The 22240-nt window shown below is 43.9% G+C and overlaps 1 protein-coding gene across 1 annotated transcript in view; it reads right to left on the reverse strand.

The window, feature by feature from the left end:
* The window catches only part of TLCD3B (TLC domain containing 3B), a 44237-nt gene extending 23912 nt beyond the window's left edge, over positions 1-20325 (reverse strand). Inside the window, exon 1 of the mRNA XM_066577569.1 lies at positions 20201-20325. Coding sequence (XP_066433666.1) covers positions 20201-20325 — 125 coding nt within the window. The remainder of the gene's footprint in view (positions 1-20200) is intronic.
* Between the last annotated feature and the right edge of the window lie 1915 nt (positions 20326-22240).

A 22240-nucleotide genomic window follows, 5' to 3' on the forward strand; every position in this document is an offset into this window, starting at 1 on the left:
TTTCCGCCTGTGTGCAGGGGGCCCATGTAAGTCAGTGGAGTGGCGGGCACGGAATTATTGGATATGATTTACTTTATTTTGTTTTTGAAATCTATATTTTCCAGGCATATTCTGTATAATTTATGTGGTATAGCCGCCTGCAGACGGGCGGAAATTCCGCGGCGGGATTTCCCGCGGAATTTCCACCCTTGGAAGCTGCCATAGGATTGTGTTAGCAAACGCAATCCTAGGCAGACGGCTGCGGTTTGTCCGTGCGAAATCTCGCGCGGCAAACAAACCGCAGCACGTTCTATTTCTGTGCCGGCTCTGGTCTGCGCATGAAGGAGCCGGGGGCGCGGGTGAGTATGCGCTGCTCTCTGCAGGCCCTCTGGTTGGGACCTGCGGCGAGAATTCTCGCTGCCGGATTCGACCCAGCCGTCTGCAGGCGGCCATACATGGGATATGTGTGAATAGTTATGAGGCCAGACTAGCTTTCTTTCCTCTAGGTTATTCTGTAATATTTTGTAGATCCTCCTTTTCGCCTTTGATTATTGTATGTTGATTATTTTTGAGTTGGTAAATTATGCTCTTTTGGGCAATTTCCTGTTTTTTAGTTATTTTCCTTTGTCATGTTTTCTAATACCAAGATCTGCTGTATCTGATCCCATCATGTGTGATACAGCTCTACAGACCTGATCCATTCACTTCACTCATCGGATGGCCTTATTCGGAAAACATCGCCCGAAAATCACCCCATAAACATTGGATTCCAATGCATTCATTTACATCGGCGGTTATTTCTTACGGCTAAGGCCTCATGTCCACGGGGAAAATCAGGCCCGCTACGGATTCTCCATGGAGAATCCGTAGCGGGTCCCGCCTGCCCCACGGACATGAGCGCTGAAAATAAGAATAAACTTACCCGCAGCGGACCGGGCAGGTCTTCTCTTCTTCACGGCTGGATCTTCTTTCTTCGGCCGGCGGATCTGCTCGGCACGTCAGCGGCGTGCCGTGCGCATGCGCCTGGCACATCCACCGGGCCGAAGGAAGAAGATCCGGCCGGGAAGAAGAGAAGAGCTGCCTGGTCCGTTGCGGGTAAGTTATTTTTATTTTAGGTCTCCCGCGGATCCGGACGCCCTCCATAGGCTTCAATAGAAGCCTGCGGGAGACCCGCACGAAAATGGAGCATGTCACGTTTTTTTTCATGCTCCATTTTTTTTAAATTCACTTTTATTGACCATCCGTGGGTATTTATCTACCCGCGGGTGGTCAATGCATCCCTATGGGGTGTGGATCCGCGGGTGGGAGAAGAGTTAAAATCCGCTGCGGATTTTAATTCTTCTTTTCCCCGTGGACATGAGGCCTAAAAGTCGCTGGCGATTTACAGCTGCGATTATTTTTCTTTGCAATGTCACAATATTGGCCGTGCCCTATCTTTTGACGACAATCGCAGGGAGCTGGCATAGATTGCTATGGGAGCTGATAAAAAAGGGAGGGGCTGCGGCGTCCATTGCAGAAGACTAAAGCGAAATACAAGCCATCCTGCCGACCGCTGCTGCAGAGTCCATTCACGTGATGGACGACAAAACGCTAATTCCGAAAGGAGTTAGACTGCGGCAATGCTTCGTCGCCACGTTATTTTCACGCAATACGCATTGCGTGAAGAAAAACCGCTCGTGTGAAGGAGGCCTTAAGGTCCGTCAACTGTTAATGAAGAGTGGTTATCAATATACGAAATACAGTTTCAGGAAAAAGTAAGTGAACAGTTTCCAATCACGTGGATTTCTATATTGATTACTAATAAGATGAGCTCTGATTGTATGAAAGTCACAGTTCTAGACAAGCACATGGGGGCAGATTCAATAATTCCATCTAATTGACACCACAAACGTAGGGTGGCTTTATATGGCACAACTGTAGGCCGAAAAATTGCTTAACAAGCGATTTTGAGCGAATGACTCCCATTCCCCATATAAAGTAAGGCCTAATGCACACGGGTATATGTGCCCTGTGGGGCCGGAGCTCCGGATCCTGCAGCCAAACAGCCCATAGGACATGCATTGAAAAATGCATTTCCATGCCCACGAGCAGAAATCAACTGCGATATTACGCTAGCGGGTTGGAAATCGTGGCATGTCCTATTTTAGAGCATGCCTATCACAGTCTCGCACGGCCACGTCATGCCCTGCGCATGCGTGGCTGTGCGCCAGCCGGCAGATCCACAGCGGAGAGTGAAGACGCCGGACAGTTAAGCCGGAGGTCACTGCAGGGGCACAGGATCGCATTCGCAATCCGACCCGGTCGCCTGCATTCGGCCTAACCCTTAGGCCACTGACTCATGCTGGATGTTAAATCTGGTGCATTTTTAGATTTTCTAGTCTACGTTTATATGCACTACTAGCTGGTTAGTTTATGGCAGATTTTGGTGCAATTTGTGATGCACTCAGGCCTCAACCCCCTTCTATGAAGCCGAAAGTGTCTAAAACACATCATAAATGTGGTTCTCGGCATGTAATTTGCACCAAAAAACTGGCAAAGTTTTAATAGTAAATCTGCCACAATATAACTAATAATATATAGACCAGTGTATCATTCATCATCCACAGTGCAGGGAGGAAAAGTAAGTGAACCCCTGTTTTTTGATGTCTCCAAGAGATGAGTGGCAAAAGACATTTGCATTAAGGAGATAAGATTGGCTGTTTGCGGTACACAGGTGCTTTGCCCATTAAATAAAGACACACAAAGAGCCTTTGTCCACAGGACGACCGTCAGGTGCAGACGTGACCGACAGCCCTCTCAGCTATAATTGTTCCTGTGCTTGCACAAAGCAGTAATTATCGCTCAGTGAATGGAGGGGGAGCGAGTGGGGGATCCTTCCAGCACCCACCTCCATTCAGTGAACAGGCAGTCCTTCATGGATGAACGACTGCCTGATTACACAGGCCGATCATCATCTAATTTTTATGCCTGCGCGATACAAACAAATTTTCGTTTGTCATTGAGATCGTGCGGGCATTTACACTGAACGATTATCCCACAATCCAGTGAGGACTGAAACAATAAAAGAGCCCAAAGCCTGGTTACTGACAAGTCAGTTCTTCCCCAGAAAGACTGGTTAGTGTGAGCCGTGGGTCGATGTAGGAGCATCCTGTTGTATCACTCCAAGAGCACAACGGGAGTCCTGAAAGGTGAGAAAGAACCCAAGTGGAACAGCAGAAGATCTACAGACTGCAGACACCTCTGTTCATGTGTCCACTATTAGGAACCTTTCACCGGGGTGGACTATATCCTCCGGGACGCAGCAGAACTTACTACTGTGGAATTCTGCATTACAATCTGCAGGACTAACTGTAAATTTGGATATGAAATTGCAGACTGATTTAAACCATCTCAATTCCGCATTACTATCTGCATGGAGCATGCGACTTCTGGTGCAGAAAGCGGAAATATTCGGCTTGTGTGAAAAGTCTGAGGAATGGTCTATAGAAGACCCGAAAGCTTGCTATAACATCATGTATTTTTGTTAGCCATTAAAAGGTATCAGATCTGCAAGATTACTTGGTTTCTCTTACTGAGAACAATTACACCAAGTTCCTTCGAGCAGCACAGACCAAGAACGGTGATCATGAAAGAACACCAAAAAAGAATCAGCTATGGTCCAAAAAATTATATTGCAGTCCCTCTCAAGCATTCCAAGACCACCTGGATGTTTCACAATGCTTCTGGGAAATGTTCTGTGGATGGGTGAGACAAAAGTGTTTTTTTTAGCACAAGTGCACAACATGGAGGTGTAAGACCACTGCACACCTATATGAAAACCGGATCCTAACTGTGAAGCCCATTGGATGGACTACCAGGCTTTGTGGCTGTGGTGGAGGGACATCATGGTTTGGAGCTATGGTGGAGGGACATCATGGTTTGTGGCTATGGTGGAGAGACATCATGGTTTGGGGCTATGGTGAAGGGACGTCATGGTTTGTGGCTATGCTGGAGGGACATCATGGTTTGTGGCTACGGTGGAGGGACATCATGGTTTGGGGCTATGGTGGAGGGACATCATGGTTTGTGACTATGGTGGAGGGACATCATGGTTTGTGGCTATGGTGGAGGGACATCATGGTTTGGGGCTATGGTGAAGGGACGTCATGGTTTGGGGCTATCGTGGAGGGACATCATGGTTTGGGGCTATGGTGAAGAGGACATCATGGTTTGTGGCTGTGGTGGAGAGACATCATGGTTTGTGGCTGTGGTGGAGGGACACCATAGTTTGTGGCTGTGGTGGAGGGACATCATGGTTTGTGGCTGTGGTGGAGGGACATCATGGTTTGTGGCTGTGGTGGAGGGACATCATAATTTGGGGCTACGGTGGAGGGACATCATAGTTTGGGGCTATGGTGGAGGGACGTCATGGTTTGGGGCTATGGTGGAAGGAACATCATGGTCTGTGACTGTGGTGGAGGGACATCATGGTTTGTTGCTGTGGTGGAGGAACATCATGGTTTGGAGGTATGGTGAAAGGGACATCATAGCTTGTGGCTGTGATGGAGGGACATCATGGTTTGTGGCTGTGGTGAAGGGGGCATCCTGGTTTGGGGCTAGTTTGATCCTCAGGTCTGGGAAGCCTTGTGATTGTAGAAGGAACAATGAATTCTGAAGTACATCAGAACATCTTACAGGATGATGTAGGGGTGGCCGTCCATGACCTCAAGCTGAAGAGATGCTGGGAGATGTACCTAGACAATGAACCAAAGCACAGAAGTAATTAAGTAAAGTTTGGTGGAAAAGATTTGTGTCCTGGAATGGCCAAGTCAGAGTCCTGACCTTAACGCTACAGAAAAGTTGTGATCTGAAAATGACTGTGCATACAAGGCACCCCAGAAATACTAATAACTTGAAGTAAATTTGTAGGGCAGAATGGTCCAAATTTCCTCCTCAATGTTGTGCAACTCACTATGTGTTATTGGTGTGTTTGTCTATAATTATGACTTAGGGCCCCTTCACAATGGCGAGTGCAGAAAATCGCGACCAAATCGCAACCTTTTTCCGGCAATTTTTGAGCGCCAGCGCTGCTTTTTCACACAAAAAGATAGCTGCCTCTTGAGACTTTTTTTCGCATGTTTTTTTGTGCGATTTTGCAGTGTTTTGTTTTTTTAGTGGAATGTCAGTAGGACGTTCTAATGTTAAAAATGCATCACACGAAAATCGCAAGTTCGATAAAAAGGAGGCTCCATAGGGCAACATGGGAGATAAAAAAAGCTGAAAAAATGCTGAAAGAAAGAACATACCGAGATTTTTATTTTTCACCCCACATCTAATGAGTGAAAACATCGCAAATGTGAAGGAACCTATTAAAAATCATTGGTTTGATAATTCGGCATTTTCACTTACTTTCACATTGCTCAAAAACGCATGATTTCCTCGCAAGTGTGAAGGAGTCATTAGGCCGGTCTTACATGGGCGTAAGCATATTTACCCTGCATATCTGCGAGGTGAGAGTTGCGTTTTCGCTTGCATATCTCATTGTATTTTTGTGCGTGCAAAAAAATGCGCAAGCGTGCTCCCTTAGATTTCAATGGCCAATTAAGTGCAATATGGGCTAATTGGAGTATATTATGCACCAAAATAGGTGATAGTTTTTTTTGTTTTTTTTTACATGACCGAAATGCGTGCTTAAAGAACGCAAATGTGACCCAACCCGCTGAAACCCCGGCATTCTCTTCACTGCGTATCGCACACATAATACATAAGCCCTTAGATACACTCCGGCCACATTGTATTAGTGATTAATGGAGATATCCAGGGAGTTCTTCAGGGTGCACTTACTTTTCTTTGTATCTGTAGTATTAACACGGTGACGGGATGTTGGCGCCTCTTTACGACTAACACGTAATAACCAGCGGAATACAAGTAGGCAAAACAGAACAATCACTTCCCACAAAACATAAATGATCATAAATTCTGGAGTTGTCTGTAGGACAGTGTGACTGTAATATACCGTCTTTCCCCGAAAATAAGACCTACCCTGAAAATAAGCTCTAGCTGCAGTACTTGAAATAAAAAAAAAAATCACCTAGGCACCAGCGTCCGGGTCCTCGCACTGGTCTCCGACACTGCGGCAGGTTGCCATGTCAGCCTGACCAAGGATTCTCTTCTTTCAGGTAACAGGGTTTTGAATTACCCCGCCTCCGGCAAGCAAGTGCTGTTATTGGCTCAAAAGCCAGCCAATCAGAGCCGATGCTCAATCAGCCACAGCCATACAGTGAATGACATCACTGAATGGCTGTGGTTGGTTGGATCGAGCGCTGGCTCTGACTGGCTGGTGCTCGATCTAATCACAGCACTCGCCTGCCAGAGGCGGGGTAATTCAAAACCCCGTTACTAGAAAAAATACTGTAAAATATGCACAGATGTGTGTGATGCTCAGGGGCCCGGGGCCAATAGTCCAGCTCGGGCCGCACCACCTCTACCTGTACCCAAACCGTGACACATACATGATCTCGTCTCTTGGTACAAGCTTTCCGAACATGACGCACTTCCTGGACTACCTGGAATTAGTTTTTGCCCCCTCGGCTGTCTCTATGTTTTTCGTTGAATTTTTGATCCACAATAAAAGCAAATAAAGAACCATTTAATAAAGAACCACACAAAACCACATGGGGACTTACACCATACCTGCGGGCTCTTTAAGACCCAATGCAGCTTTTGGAATCACCTCTTAATAGTGTGTAAAATGTGCAATCATATACAGGAAATACCCAGGTTATATCAGCATGCTCCATATCACTATATACAGGAGATGTATAACTTATACCAGCTGTACATATATAATTATATACAGGAGATACCAAGGTTATACCAGCATGCTCCATATCACTATATACAGGGGATGTATAACTTATACCAGCTGTACATATGTAATTATATACAGGACATACCCAGGTTATACCAGCATGCTCCATATCACTATATACAGGGAATGTATAACTTATACCAGCTGTACACATATAGTTACATACAGGAGATACCCAGGTTATACCAGCATGCTCCATATCACTATATAAAGGATGTATAACATATACCAGCTGTACATATCTAATTATATACACGAGATACCCAGGTTATACCAGCATGGTCCATATGACTATATACAGGAGATGTATAACTTATACCAGCTGTACATATATAATTATATACAGGAGATACCCAGGTTATACCAACATGGTCCATATGACTATATACAGGAGAAGTATAACTAATACCATCTGTACATATATAATTATATATACTAGATACCCAGGTTATACCAGCATGCTCCATATCACTATATACAGGGGATGTATAACTTATACCAGCTGTACATACATAATTGTATACAGGAGATAGCCAGGGTATATCAGCATGGTCCGTATCAGCATATACAGGACATGTGTTACTTATACAAGATGTAAATATATAATTAAATACAGGAGATACCCAGGTTATACCAGCATGCTCCATATCACTATATACAGGATGTATAACTTATACCAGCTGTACATATATAATTATATACAGGAGATACCCAGGTTATACCAGCATGCTCCATATCACTATATACAGGGGATGTATAACTTATACCAGCTGTTGATATATAATTATATACAGGAGATACCCAGGTTACACTAGCATGCTCCATATCACTATATACAGGGGATGTATAACTTATACCAGCTGTACATATCTAATTATATACAGGAGATACCCAGGTTATACCAGCGTGCTCCATATCACTATATACAGGGAATGTATAACTTATACCAGCTGTTGATATATAATTATATACAGGAGATACCCAGGTTATACCAGCATGCTCCATATCACTATATACAGGAGATGTATAACTTATACCAGCTGTACATATATAGTTATATACAGGAGATACCCAGGTTATACCAGCATGCTCCATATCACTATATACAGGAGATGTATAACTTATACCAGCTGTACATATATAGTTATATACAGGAGATACCCAGGTTATACCAGCATGATTCATATCACTATATACAGGGGATGTATAACTTATACCAGCTGTACATATCTAATTATATACAGGAGATACCCAGGTTATACCAGCATGCTTCATATCACTATATACAGGGGATGTATAACTTCTACCAGCTGTACATATCTAATTATATACAGGAGATACCCAGGTTATACCAGCATGCTCCATATCACTATATACAGGAGATGTATAACTTATACCAGCTGTACATATATACACTATACAGAGGAGATGGAGGGATCTGTATATAGGACACTATAAGGTATACACTATACAGAGGAGATGGAGGGATCTGTATATAGGACACTATAAGCCGTACACTATACAGAGGAGATGGAAGGATCTGTATATAGGACACTATAAGGTATACACTATACAGAGGAGATGGAGGGATCTGTATATAGGACACTATAAGGTATACACTATACAGAGGAGATGGAAGGATCTGTATATAGGACACTATAAGCCGTACACTATACAGAGGAGATGGAAGGATCTGTATATAGGACACTATAAGGTATATACTATACAGAGGAGATGGAAAGATCTCTATATAGGACACTATAAGGTATACAGTATACAGAGGAGATGGAGGGATCTGTATATAGGACACTATAAGCCGTACACTATACAGAGGAGATGGAGGGGTCTGTATATAGGACACTATAAGGTATACACTATACAGAGGAGATGGAAGGATCTGTATATAGGACACTATAAGGTATACACTATACAGAGGAGATGGAGGGATCTGTATATAGGACACTATAAGCCGTACACTATACAGAGGAGATGGAAGGATCTGTATATAGGACACTATAAGGTATACACTGTACAGAGGAGATGGAGGGATCTGTATATAGGACACTATAAGGTATACACTATACAGAGGAGATGGAGAGATCTGTATATAGGACACTATAAGGTATACACTATACAGAGGAGATGGAGGGATCTGTATATAGGACACTATAAGCCGTACACTATACGGAGGAGATGGAGGGATCTGTATATAGGACACTATAAGGTATACACTATACAGAGGAGATGGAGGGATCTGTATATAGGACACTATAAGGTATAAACTATACAGAGGAGATGGAGGGATCTGTATACAGGACACTAAAAGGTATACACTATACCGAGGAGATGGAAGGGTCTGTATATAGGACACTATAAGGTATACACTATACGGAGGAGATGGAGGGATCTGTATATAGGACACTATAAGGTATATACTATACAGAGGAGATGGAGGGATCTGTATATAGGACACTATAAGGTATACACTATACAGAGGAGATGGAGGGATCTGTATATAGGACACTATAAGCCGTACACTATACAGAGGAGATGGAGGGATCTGTATATAGGACACTATAAGGTATACACTATAGAGAGGAGATGGAGGGATCTGTATATAGGACACTATAAGCCGTACACTATACAGAGGAGATGGAGGGATCTGTATATAGGACACTATAAGGTATACACTATACAGAGGAGATGGAAGGATCTGTATATAGGACACTATAAGGTATACACTATACAGAGGAGATGGAAGGATCTGTATATAGGACACTATAAGGTATACACTATACAGAGGGAGATGGAGGGATCTGTATATAGGACACTATAAGGTATACACTATACAGAGGAGATGGAAGGATCTGTATATAGGACACTATAAGGTATACACTATACAGAGGAGATGGAAGGATCTGTATATAGGACACTATAAGGTATACACTATACAGAGGAGATGGAGGGATCTGTATATAGGACACTATAAGGTATACACTATACAGAGGAGATGGAGGGATCTGTATACAGGACGCTATAAGGTATACACTATACAGAGGAGATGGAAGGATCTGTATATAGGACACTATAAGCCGTACACTATACAGAGGAGATGGAGGGATCTGTATATAGGACACTATAAGGTATACACTATACAGAGGAGATGGAGGGATCTGTATATAGGACACTATAAGGTATACACTATACAGAGGAGATGGAGGGATCTGTATATAGGACACTATAAGGTATACACTATACAGAGGAGATGGAAGGATCTGTATATAGGACACTATAAGGTATACACTATACAGAGGAGATGGAGGGATCTGTATATAGGACACTATAAGGTATACACTATACAGAGGAGATGGAAGGATCTGTATATAGGATACTATAAGCCATATACTATACAGAGGAGATGGAGGGATCTGTATATAGGACACTATAAGCCATACACTATACAGAGGAGATGGAGGGATCTGTATATAGGACACTATAAGGTATACACTATACAGAGGAGATGGAAGGATCTGTATATAGGACGCTATAAGGTATACACTATACAGAGGAGATGGAGGGATCTGTATATAGGACACTATAAGCCGTACACTATACAGAGGAGATGGAAGGATCTGTATATAGGACACTATAAGGTATACACTATACAGAGGAGATGGAGGGATCTGTATATAGGACACTATAAGGTATACACTATACAGAGGAGATGGAAGGATCTGTATATAGGACACTATAAGGTATACACTATACAGAGGAGATGGAAGGATCTGTATATAGGACACTATAAGGTATACACTATACAGAGGAGATGGAGGGATCTGTATATAGGACACTATAAGGTATACACTATACAGAGGAGATGGAAGGATCTGTATATAGGACACTATAAGGTATACACTATACAGAGGAGATGGAGGGATCTGTATATAGGACACTATAAGGTATACACTATACAGAGGAGATGGAAGGATCTGTATATAGGACACTATAAGGTATACACTATACAGAGGAGATGGAAGGATCTGTATATAGGATACTATAAGCCATACACTATACAGAGGAGATGTAGGGATCTGTATATAGGACACTATAAGGTATACACTATACAGAGGAGATAGAAGGATCTGTATATAGGACACTATAAGGTATACACTATACAGAGGAGATGGAGGGATCTGTATATAGGACACTATAAGGTATACAGTATACAGAGGAGATAGAGGGATCTGTATATAGGACACTATAAGGTATACACTATACAGAGGAGATGTAGGGATCTGTATATAGGACACTATAAGGTATACACTATACAGGGGAGATGGAAGGATCTGTATATAGGACACTATAAGCCATACACTATGCAGAGGAGATGGAGGGATCTGTATATAGGACACTATAAGGTATACACTATACAGAGGAGATGGAGGGATCTGTATATAGGACACTATAAGGTATACACTATACAGAGGAGATGGAGGGATCTGTATATAGGAAACTATAAGCCATACACTATACAGAGGAGATGGAAGGATCTGTATATAGGACACTATAAGGTATACACTATACAGAGGGGATGGAAGGATCTGTATATAGGACACTATAAGGTATACACTATACAGAGGGGATGGAAGGATCTGTATATAGGACACTATAAGGTATACACTATACAGAGGGGATGGAAGGATCTGTATATAGGACACTATAAGCCGTACACTATACAGAGGAGATGGAGGGATCTGTATATAGGACACTATAAGGTATACACTATACAGAGGAGATGGAGGGACCTGTATATAGGACACTATAAGGTATACACTATACAGAGGAGATGGAGGGATCTGTATATAGGACACTATAAGGTATACACTATACAGAGGAGATGGAGGGATCTGTATATAGGACACTATAAGGTATACACTATACAGAGGAGATGGAAGGATCTGTATATAGGACACTATAAGCCGTACACTATACAGAGGAGATGGAGGGATCTGTATATAGGACACTATAAGCCGTACACTATACAGAGGAGATGGAGGGATCTGTATATAGGACGCTATAAGCCGTACACTATACAGAGGAGATGGAGGGATCTGTATATAGGACACTATAAGGTATACACTATACAGAGGAGATGGAGGGATCTGTATATAGGATACTATAAGGTATACACTATACAGAGGAGATGGAAGGATCTGTATATAGGACACTATGAGGTATACACTATACAGAGGAGATGGAGGGATCTGCATATAGGACACTATAAGCCGTACACTATACAGAGGAGATGGAGGGATCTGTATATAGGACACTATAAGGTATACACTATACAGAGGAGATGGAAGGATCTGTATATAGGACACTATAAGGTATACACTATACAGAGGAGATGGAGGGATCTGTATATAGGATGATATAAGGTATACACTATACAGAGGAGATGGAGGGATCTGTATATAGGACACTATAAGGTATACACTATACAGAGAGGATGGAAGGATCTGTATATAGGACACTATAAGGTATACACTATACAGAGGAGATGGAGGGATCTGTATATAGGACACTATAAGGTATACACTATACAGAGGAGATGGAGGGATCTGTATATAGGACACTATAAGGTATACACTATACAGAGGAGATGGAGGGATCTGTATATAGGACACTATAAGGTATACACTATACAGAGGAGATGGAGGGATCTGTATATAGGACACTATAAACTGTACACTATACAGAGGAGATGGAGGGATCTGTATATAGGACACTATAAGCCGTACACTATACAGGGGAGATGGAGGGATCTGTATATAGGATACTATAAGCCCTACACTATACAGAGGAGATGGAGGGATCTGTATATAGGACACTATAAGGTATACACTATACAGAGGAGATGGAAGGATCTGTATATAGGACACTATAAGGTATACACTATACAGAGGAGATGGAGGGATCTGTATATAGGATGATATAAGGTATACACTATACAGAGGAGATGGAGGGATCTGTATATAGGACACTATAAGGTATACACTATACAGAGAGGATGGAAGGATCTGTATATAGGACACTATAAGGTATACACTATACAGAGGAGATGGAAGGATCTGTATATAGGACACTATAAGGTATACACTATACAGAGGAGATGGAGGGATCTGTATATAGGACACTATAAGGTATACACTATACAGAGGAGATGGAAGGATCTGTATATAGGATACTATAAGGTATACACTATACAGAGGAGATGGAGGGATCTGTATATAGGACACTATAAGGTATACACTATACAGAGGAGATGGAGGGATCTGTATATAGGACACTATAAGGTATACACTATACAGAGGAGATGGAAGGATCTGTATATAGAACACTATAAGGTATACACTATACAGAGGAGACGGAGAGATCTGTATATAGGACACTATAAGCCGTATACTATACAGAGGAGATGGAAGGATCTGTATATAGGACACTATAAGGTATACACTATACAGAGGAGATGGAAGGATCTGTATATAGGACACTATAAGGTATACAGTATACAGAGGAGACGGAGAGATCTGTATATAGGACACTATAAGCCGTATACTATACAGAGGAGATGGAGGGATCTGTATATAGGACACTATAAGGTATACACTATACAGAGGAGATGGAGGGATCTGTATATAGGACACTATAAGCCGTACACTATACAGAGGAGATGGAGGGATCTGTATATAGGACACTATAAGCCCTACACTATACAGAGGAGATGGAGGGATCTGTATATAGGACACTATAAGGTATACACTATACAGAGGAGAGGGAAGGATCTGTATATAGGATACTATAAGCCGTACACTATACAGAGGAGATGGAGGGATCTGTATATAGGACACTATAAGCTGTACACTATACAGAGGAGATGGAGGGATCTGTATATAGGACACTATAAGGTATACACTATACAGAGGTGATGGAGGGATCTGTATATAGGACACTATAAGCCATACACTATACAGAGGAGATGGAGGGATCTGTATATAGGACACTATAAGGTATACACTATACAGAGGAGATGGAAGGATCTGTATATAGGACACTATAAGCTATACACTATACAGAGGAGATGGAGGGATCTGTATATAGGACACTATAAGGTATACACTATACAGAGGAGATGGAAGGATCTCTATATAGGACACTATAAGGTATACACTATACAGGGGAGATGGAGGGATCTGTATATAGGACACTATAAGCTGTACACTATACAGAGGAGATGGAGGGATCTGTATATAGGACACTATAAGCCGTACACTATACAGAGGAGATGGAGGGATCTGTATATAGGACACTATAAGGTATACACTATACAGAGGAGATGGAAGGATCTGTATATAGGACACTATAAGCCATACACTATACAGAGGAGATGGAGGGATCTGTATATAGGACACTATAAGCTATACACTATACAGAGGAGATGGAGGGATCTGTATATAGGACACTATAAGGTATACACTATACAGGGGAGATGGAGGGATCTGTATATAGGACACTATAAGGTATACACTCTACAGAGGAGATGGAGGGATCTGTATATAGCACACTATAAGGTATACACTATACAGAGGAGATGGAGGGATCTGTATATAGGACACTATAAGGTATACACTATACAGAGGAGATGGAGGGATCTGTATATAGGACGCTATAAGCCGTACACTATACAGAGGAGATGGAAGGATCTGTATATAGGATACTATAAGCCGTACACTATACAGAGGAGATGGAAGGATCTGTATATCGGACACTATAAGGTATACACTATACAGAGGAGATGGAAGGATCTGTATATAGGACACTATAAGGTATACACTATACAGAGAGGATGGAAGGATCTGTATATAGGATACTATAAGGTATACACTATACAGAGGAGATGGAGGGATCTGTATATAGGACACTATAAGCCATACACTATACAGAGGAGATGGAGGGATCTGTATATAGGACACTATAAGGTATACACTATACAGAGGAGATGGAGGGATCTGTATATAGGACGCTATAAGGTATACACTATACAGAGGAGATGGAAGGATCTGTATATAGGACACTATAAGGTATACACTATACAGAGGAGATGGAGGGATCTGTATATAGGACACTATAAGGTATACACTCTACAGAGGAGATGGAAGGATCTGTATATAGGATACTATAAGGTATACACTATACAGAGGAGATGGAGGGATCTGTATATAGGAGACTATAAGGTATACACTATACAGAGGAGATGGAGGGATCTGTATATAGGACGCTATAAGGTATACACTATACAGAGGAGATGGAGGGATCTGTATATAGGACGCTATAAGGTATACACTATACAGAGGAGATGGAGGGATCTGTATATAGGATACTATAAGGTATACACTATACAGAGGAGATGGAGGGATCTGTATATAGGAGACTATAAGGTATACACTATACAGAGGAGATGGAGGGATCTGTATATAGGACGCTATAAGGTATACACTATACAGAGGAGATGGAGGGATATGTATATAGGACACTATAAGGTATACACTATACAGAGGAGATGGAGGGATCTGTATATAGGACGCTATAAGGTATACACTATACAGAGGAGATTTATAGAAAAGCTGCCAGAAGAAATACATTTTTATAGAAATCTATAAGAAATCCCATTTGGGTTTCGCCCAGCAGCTGCGGCCGACCCCCCGATACATGGAGGACGGGTCTCCCCTCAGATGAGACTGACCGGACATGAAGGGAAACATTAGGAGGCTCTTTTATGAAGACTGTCTCACAGTAAGTCGCCCCTGTTGCCGCTAGCAACCAATCAGAGCTCAGCTTTCACTTCTGAAACTGCTGTGGCTACATAAAAGCTGCGCTCTGATTGGTTACTTGGGGAACATGGAGGTTTTCCAGTAAACAGTATGGAGGCCCATTATGTGCGGCACAAGCCCAACACTCCGCGTCACCCCAAGAACGCCATCCGGCAGTGAGGTATTGGGGGATGGGAGCCTGGTCCGGTGAAGGAAAGATGGCGGCGTTCAGTAGAGGGAAGCTGTGAGACCCGACGGAGGAGCCGAAACATCAGGCTCAATTACACCGGAGGGGGGGAGGGGCGCTTTCACACGAACCGGAATATTCCACACAGCGCTGTGAAATATTTGCTGGTGAAATCCACATCAAAATGGCCGCCTCAGAGCGTTCAGTCACACGTGGTGAAATTGGTGCAGAATGTCGCAGCAACCTGAAGCAGATTCTGCAGCGAAGCCCACACTATTAGCGCCGTTTCTGCACAGAATTTGCCGCGGATCCACAGCAGGCTTTACGGTTTTTATTGAAAAGGTGAAATGTGCTACAGATCCGCCGTAAAAAACGTGCAATAATTCGCACCAATGGCGTGGGCTCTGACACGGTCTTTGACGCTAATTTTGCGCTACAGAAAATCCGTACCAACTGCGCCACGTGTGAAGGAAATGTCTTGAAATGACCCCAGGCCAGACCGTGGTCTGACGTGACGACCATCGGACGCCGACGCAACCGCCTGACCGGCTTTGCCTGTAAGAATATGTCCAAATCTCCGTGAGTGGATGTGCTGCGCTAGCAGAGACCCTAAGGGGGGGTTCACATGGGACGGAATTGCCGCGGAATTTTCGTGCGGAATGTCTATACGGCAATTCCACCCGCAGCTCCTAATCCGGGGATCAGCCAGCAAAGTGGATACGATTTTCAAAAATGTCGTCCACACGTTGTGGCCAATCCGTCGCGGCCACGTGGAGCGGAAATGGACATGTGGCACCGAATTCACTTCCGCAGCATGTCAATTATTTTCTCGTTTCCGCGGCGGCCTTTCTCCTCTCTATGGGGAGTGAAAGGCGCAGCGGAATGCCGACCGCTAAACCACTACAAAACCCACGGCTAAGGGTTGCGAGGTTTGAAGCTGCGCTTTTCCAGTGGAATTCTCACGGTTTTTCGGTGCGGCCATTCGATGAGAATTCCGCTGAAATTCCGTCCCGTGTGACCCCAGCCTACGAGGAGAGGCGGCTGCACTAAGTACTCACTGACAGGGGGCGGATACTTTGGCACATTATTAAAGTTCTCCATTTTTTGTTTTAACTATTGAACGTTAAGGGCTTCTACCCACTAGCGTTTTTTTTTTTTAACGCTGCAATATCGCTACGTTTTTTTTTCAATGGGACTTTCTAATGTTAAAATCGCACAAAAATCGTAAGTTTTGTGCCATGCGATTTTAACATTAAAAGCGATATCGCAGCGTTAAAAAAAATGCTAGTGGGTAAAAGCCCTAATGCTGCGGTCACGCGGGGCGTAAATCCAGCGGAATGACCGCCGCGGGGCCACACGGAAATACCGCGAGATTTCCATGGCAGAAATGCAGCTTCAAAACTTGCGCCGTTGGGCACGGGTTTTGAAGCGGCCTGCCGCCTGCATTCCGCTACAGCCATCTCTCCCTATAGAGATGGCCGCAGCGGAGACGGCTATAAAATTGACATGCCACAGCAGTGAATTCCGCGCGGTTTGATCGCAGCTTGACCGCAACGGCTTCTGCGCAGCGTGCGGATGAGATTTTCGCTAATCTCGTCCAATTTGCTGCTTTATCCTGGGATAAAAATTGCCGGCGGAATTTCTGTGCAGAAATCTACACGTAAATACCGCGACAATTCCGCCCCGTGTGACCCCAGCCTTAGAGTGCTGGCATGGTGCGTAATCAGATCCCCCCAAATATCCACTCTAATTCCAGGGTGGAACTTTTACAATTTTTTTTGGAGGGGGGGGGGTCATCACGCAGCATAAATGACAGGATCATTTTACTAGTATGATTACAACAATACCAACATTGGTTTTTTTAGGTTTTTTCCCTTTTTTTGTCTTTGCATTTTTGCATTCAAAGTCCCATAACTGTCTTTCTTCTTCTATGGACGGCGCTCTGTGGGGCTTGTTTTTTGCGCAATGAACTGTAGTCTTTAGGGGTATCATTTTGGGATCCATACAGAATTATTTATCACTTTAATTTAGTTTTTTGGGGGAGGCAAAATGAACAAAATAAGCATTATCCCTCAGATTTTTTAAACATTTTTTGCTGTGCGGGATAAATAGTGTTTTCAAGTTATTGTACAGGTTGTTACGGATACAATAATACCAAATATGGGAGTCCCTTTTAAATAAAGAGGGTAAAGTATGCAAAAAAAGTTTTTTTAGTTTTTCACTATATTTCTTTCTTTTTTTACAATTTTTATGACCCTGTAGGGGACTTGAACCAGCTCTGATCACTGTGATAATACATTGCAGTACTTCTGTACTGCAATGCATTATGGCTCACCACAGCAATCACGGGCCATGGCAGGCCCGGACACCAGTAGCGGAGATCCGATGATGTCACGGAGGGAGGACGCTCTCTCTGTGAACCCTTTACATGCCACGATCTATACTGGTCACAGCAGGTAAGGGGTTAACAGAGCAGCTAGGTGTTCTCAGCAATCCCTGCAGTTGCAGCAAGAGGCCGGCTGCAAGATTGAGCTGGCTAACATCTGAGTCTGTGCCATCCACAGGACCTAAGATTATGTCCCGTTGTGTTAACTACCACCCTGCCAGGACGTAAATGTATGCTCTGTGGCATTAAGGGGTTAATAACAACTCTGAGGACAGATAATGCAGTAGATGTCACCTGTAGTCCCATGTAACACTACAGAGAACACACAGGGGTAACTCTGTGAGTACAGATAATGTATCAGGTGTCACTTGCAGTCCTATGTAACCCTATAGATAACACATAGGGGGAAACTCTCTGAGTATAGATCATGCAGTAGATATCACCTGCAGTCCTATGTAACACCACAGATAACACAATAGGGGGAGACTCTCTGAGTACAGATAATGTGGTAGATGTAACCTGCAGTCCTACGTAACACTATAGACAACACACAGGGGTAACTCTGGGTATAGATAATATAGTAGTTGTCACTTGCATTCCTATGTAACCCTATAGATCACACATGGGGTAACTCTCTGAGTATAGATGATGTAGTAGATGTTACCTGCAGTCCTATGTACCACCACAAATAGCACAGTGATAACTCTCTGGGTACAGATATTGTAGTAGATATGACCTGCAGTCCTATGTAACTCAGTGATAACTCTCTGACATACAATGCAGATGTAACACAGCAGATAACATAGTAGATATTTACTGCAGTCCTATGTAACACCACAGGCAACACAGTGATAACTCTCTGAGAACAGATAATGTAGTAGGTGTGACCTAAAGTCCTATGTAACACTACAAATAACATAGCAGATGTTCACTGCGGTCCTATGTCACACAGCAGATAACATAGTAGATATTCACCGCAGTCCTATGTAACACCATAGATAACATAGTGATAACTTTTTGAGGACAGATAATGTAGTGGATGTGACCTGCAGTCCTATGTAACACCCCAGACAACACAGTTATACCTCTGAGTATAATGATAATGTAGTAGATGTGACCTGCTGTCCAATGTAACACCCCAGAGAACACAGTGATAACTATGAGGACAGATAATATAGTAGGTGCCACCTACAGTCCTATGTAAAACAGCATCAGTAGATATTCACTGCTGTCCTATGTAACACCCCAGATAACACAGTGATAACTCTCTGAGTACAGATAATGTAGTTGATCTCACCTGCAGTCCTATGTAACACCCCAGATAACACAGTAAATATTCACTGCAGTCCTATGTTACACCCCAGATAACACAGTGATAACACTCTGAGTACATATAATGTAGTAGCTGTCACCTGCAGTCCCACGTAACACCAGATAACACAGTGATAACACTCTGAGTACATATAATGTAGTAGCTGTCACCTGCAGTCCCACGTAACACCCCAGATAACACAGTGATAACACTCTGAGTACATATATATTGTAGTAGCTGTCACCTGCAGTCCTATGTAACCCCCCACACTGTGGACATCGGCATGAGTCTAGTGATAATCTCAGCTCTGCTACATCAGTATAGCCCTCTGAATGAGGTGAGACAAGCCATCCCGGTGTCTCCCTGCAGCAGAGTGTATGCAGCTGTCCTCCGTGCCACGCTGGGGGCATTGCCAGGGCAGCGCGCTGCTACTATGTAGGTGTGTGCCCCGTATACCCCGTGCCGAGGCTCTGCCATGTTTGTTTACACTCTCTCTCTGACTATATATATATATATATATACACACACACACACACATACAGCAGCCCCTGCCGCAGCCGGCGGTACCCAGGCTGGTGCTGCATCAGTGCCCGCGGCGCCCCCCTCGCTCGGGTACCTGGCTGACACTATGACGGTGTTGGATTCCTCTCCACGGAAAAGACTCAACCTCCGCAGTCCGGCCTTGGAGAGGAGGAAGAGACCCGGGAAGAAGAGGCTGCCAGCGGCCAGGACATGTACCATTGCGGCAGTTGAGAGGATGGAGACGAGAGACAGGGATGGGGGGGTGGGGGTGGGGGAGGGGGAGACAGAGAGACACAGCACGGGGGGGACACTCTTCACACACACACACGCGGGCGAGGGGGGCACACAGACAGACAGACAAAAGGGGGCAGAGTCCTAGGAAAAGACAAAGAGACAATGGGGAGCGGGGGAGAGGCGGGGAGGGGGGCATGGAGTGGCAGGGGAGGGGGAGATGGTGATGTGTGGTACCCTGCTGGTCAGGGATGAGGGATGGATGCTGCTCGCTCTCCAGCCAGCACATAGACAGTCACAGAGGCTGTCAGCGACACGGGGACAGGGGAGGCATGGCACCGCCAGGAGGAGGGATTTAAAGGCACAGCATGGATTTGGTGTTTGTAGCACGCTGCTCCGGGCTGTTATAATCCGGGTTCACATGTCTATGGAGTAATCCTTATTATAAGCACACCTCCCTCATCTCCCCAAATCACACAGCGTCATCATACAGCGGATCAGTCAGAGTAATCCACAATGTGTCACCGGCGAGCGCTTGTCTGCAGAGCTTACACTCATCAGCATCCGCATCCTGGAATGCTGCAGCCGCGTATCTGTGGGGAGAGCTGTACATTCTGTGAATGGACCTGATATCAATGAAAGAAAAGGAAGGAGATAAATCATTGCATAACTGGAAAGATCTGCCATTCAGGTCTCCAGCAAAGCTGGGTGACAACCTCTGTGGGAGATCTAATGGCCTGAGTTATACTGTATTATACTCCAGAGCTGCACTCACTATTCTGCTGGTGGAGTCACTGTGTACATATATTACTTATCCTGTACTGATCCTGAGTTACATCCTGTATTATACTCCAGAGCTGCACTCACTATTCTGCTGGTGGAGTCACTGTGTACCTACATTACTTATCCTGTACTGATCCTGAGTTACATCCAGTATTATACTCCAGAGCTGCACTCACTATTCTGCTGGTGGAGTCACTGTGTACATACATTACTTATCCTGTACTGCTCCTGGTTACATCCTTTATTATACTCCAGAGCTGCACTCACTATTCTGCTGGTGGAGTCACTGTGTACATACATTACTTATCCTGTACTGACCCTGAGTTACAGCCTGTATTATACTCCAGAGCTGCACTCACTATTCTGCTGGTGGAGTCACTGTGTACATACATTACTTATCCTGTACTGATCCTGAGTTAGATCCTGTTATACTCCAGAGCTGCACTCACTATTCTGCTGGTGGAGTCACTGTGTACATACATTACTTATCCTGTACTGATCCTGAGTTAGATCCTGTTATACTCCAGAGCTGCACTCACTATTCTGCTGGTAGAGTCACTGTGTGCATACATTACTTATCTTGTACTGATCCTGAATTAAATCATGTATTATACTCCAGAGCTGCACTCACTGTTCTGCAGTTTCAGGGCAGAAATACACCAACAGCCGTCGGTATCTGCCCATAGGCTGCACTGAGTTGCATGCTTCCTATGATGCCAGGCACTAATGTACAGAATAGTGTCCCCCCTCCCAGTGTCTGTCAACAAGCTTGCTGATTGTTTCCAGTAACAACTAGTAACATAACGACTAATGAACAAGTCATTCCTGATGTCTATATAGAAGTGAGGCCCCTCTGTAGGCAATTTGAGTGTGATTGACCCCTTGAGCGCCCCCTGGTGGCTGCAGGTGACAAGTATACTGGATAGGGGCATATAATTGACTAGATACATTGGGGTGCACAGCAGGATGGGATGGCTTTAATGAGTTGCTTGGGGTCCTGTACCTGTATATGCCCCTAGGCCCCCCCCAGGTATCCTCAGCAGACCCCTGACTCTGGTGCAGCGTCCACCCCCATCCCCCACTAGTCAACTTGAGCAGTCAATTGATTTTCCTATATGTA

This window comes from Eleutherodactylus coqui, chromosome 8 (genome assembly GCF_035609145.1).
Source record: "Eleutherodactylus coqui strain aEleCoq1 chromosome 8, aEleCoq1.hap1, whole genome shotgun sequence".
Classification (NCBI taxonomy): Eukaryota; Metazoa; Chordata; class Amphibia; order Anura; family Eleutherodactylidae; genus Eleutherodactylus; species Eleutherodactylus coqui.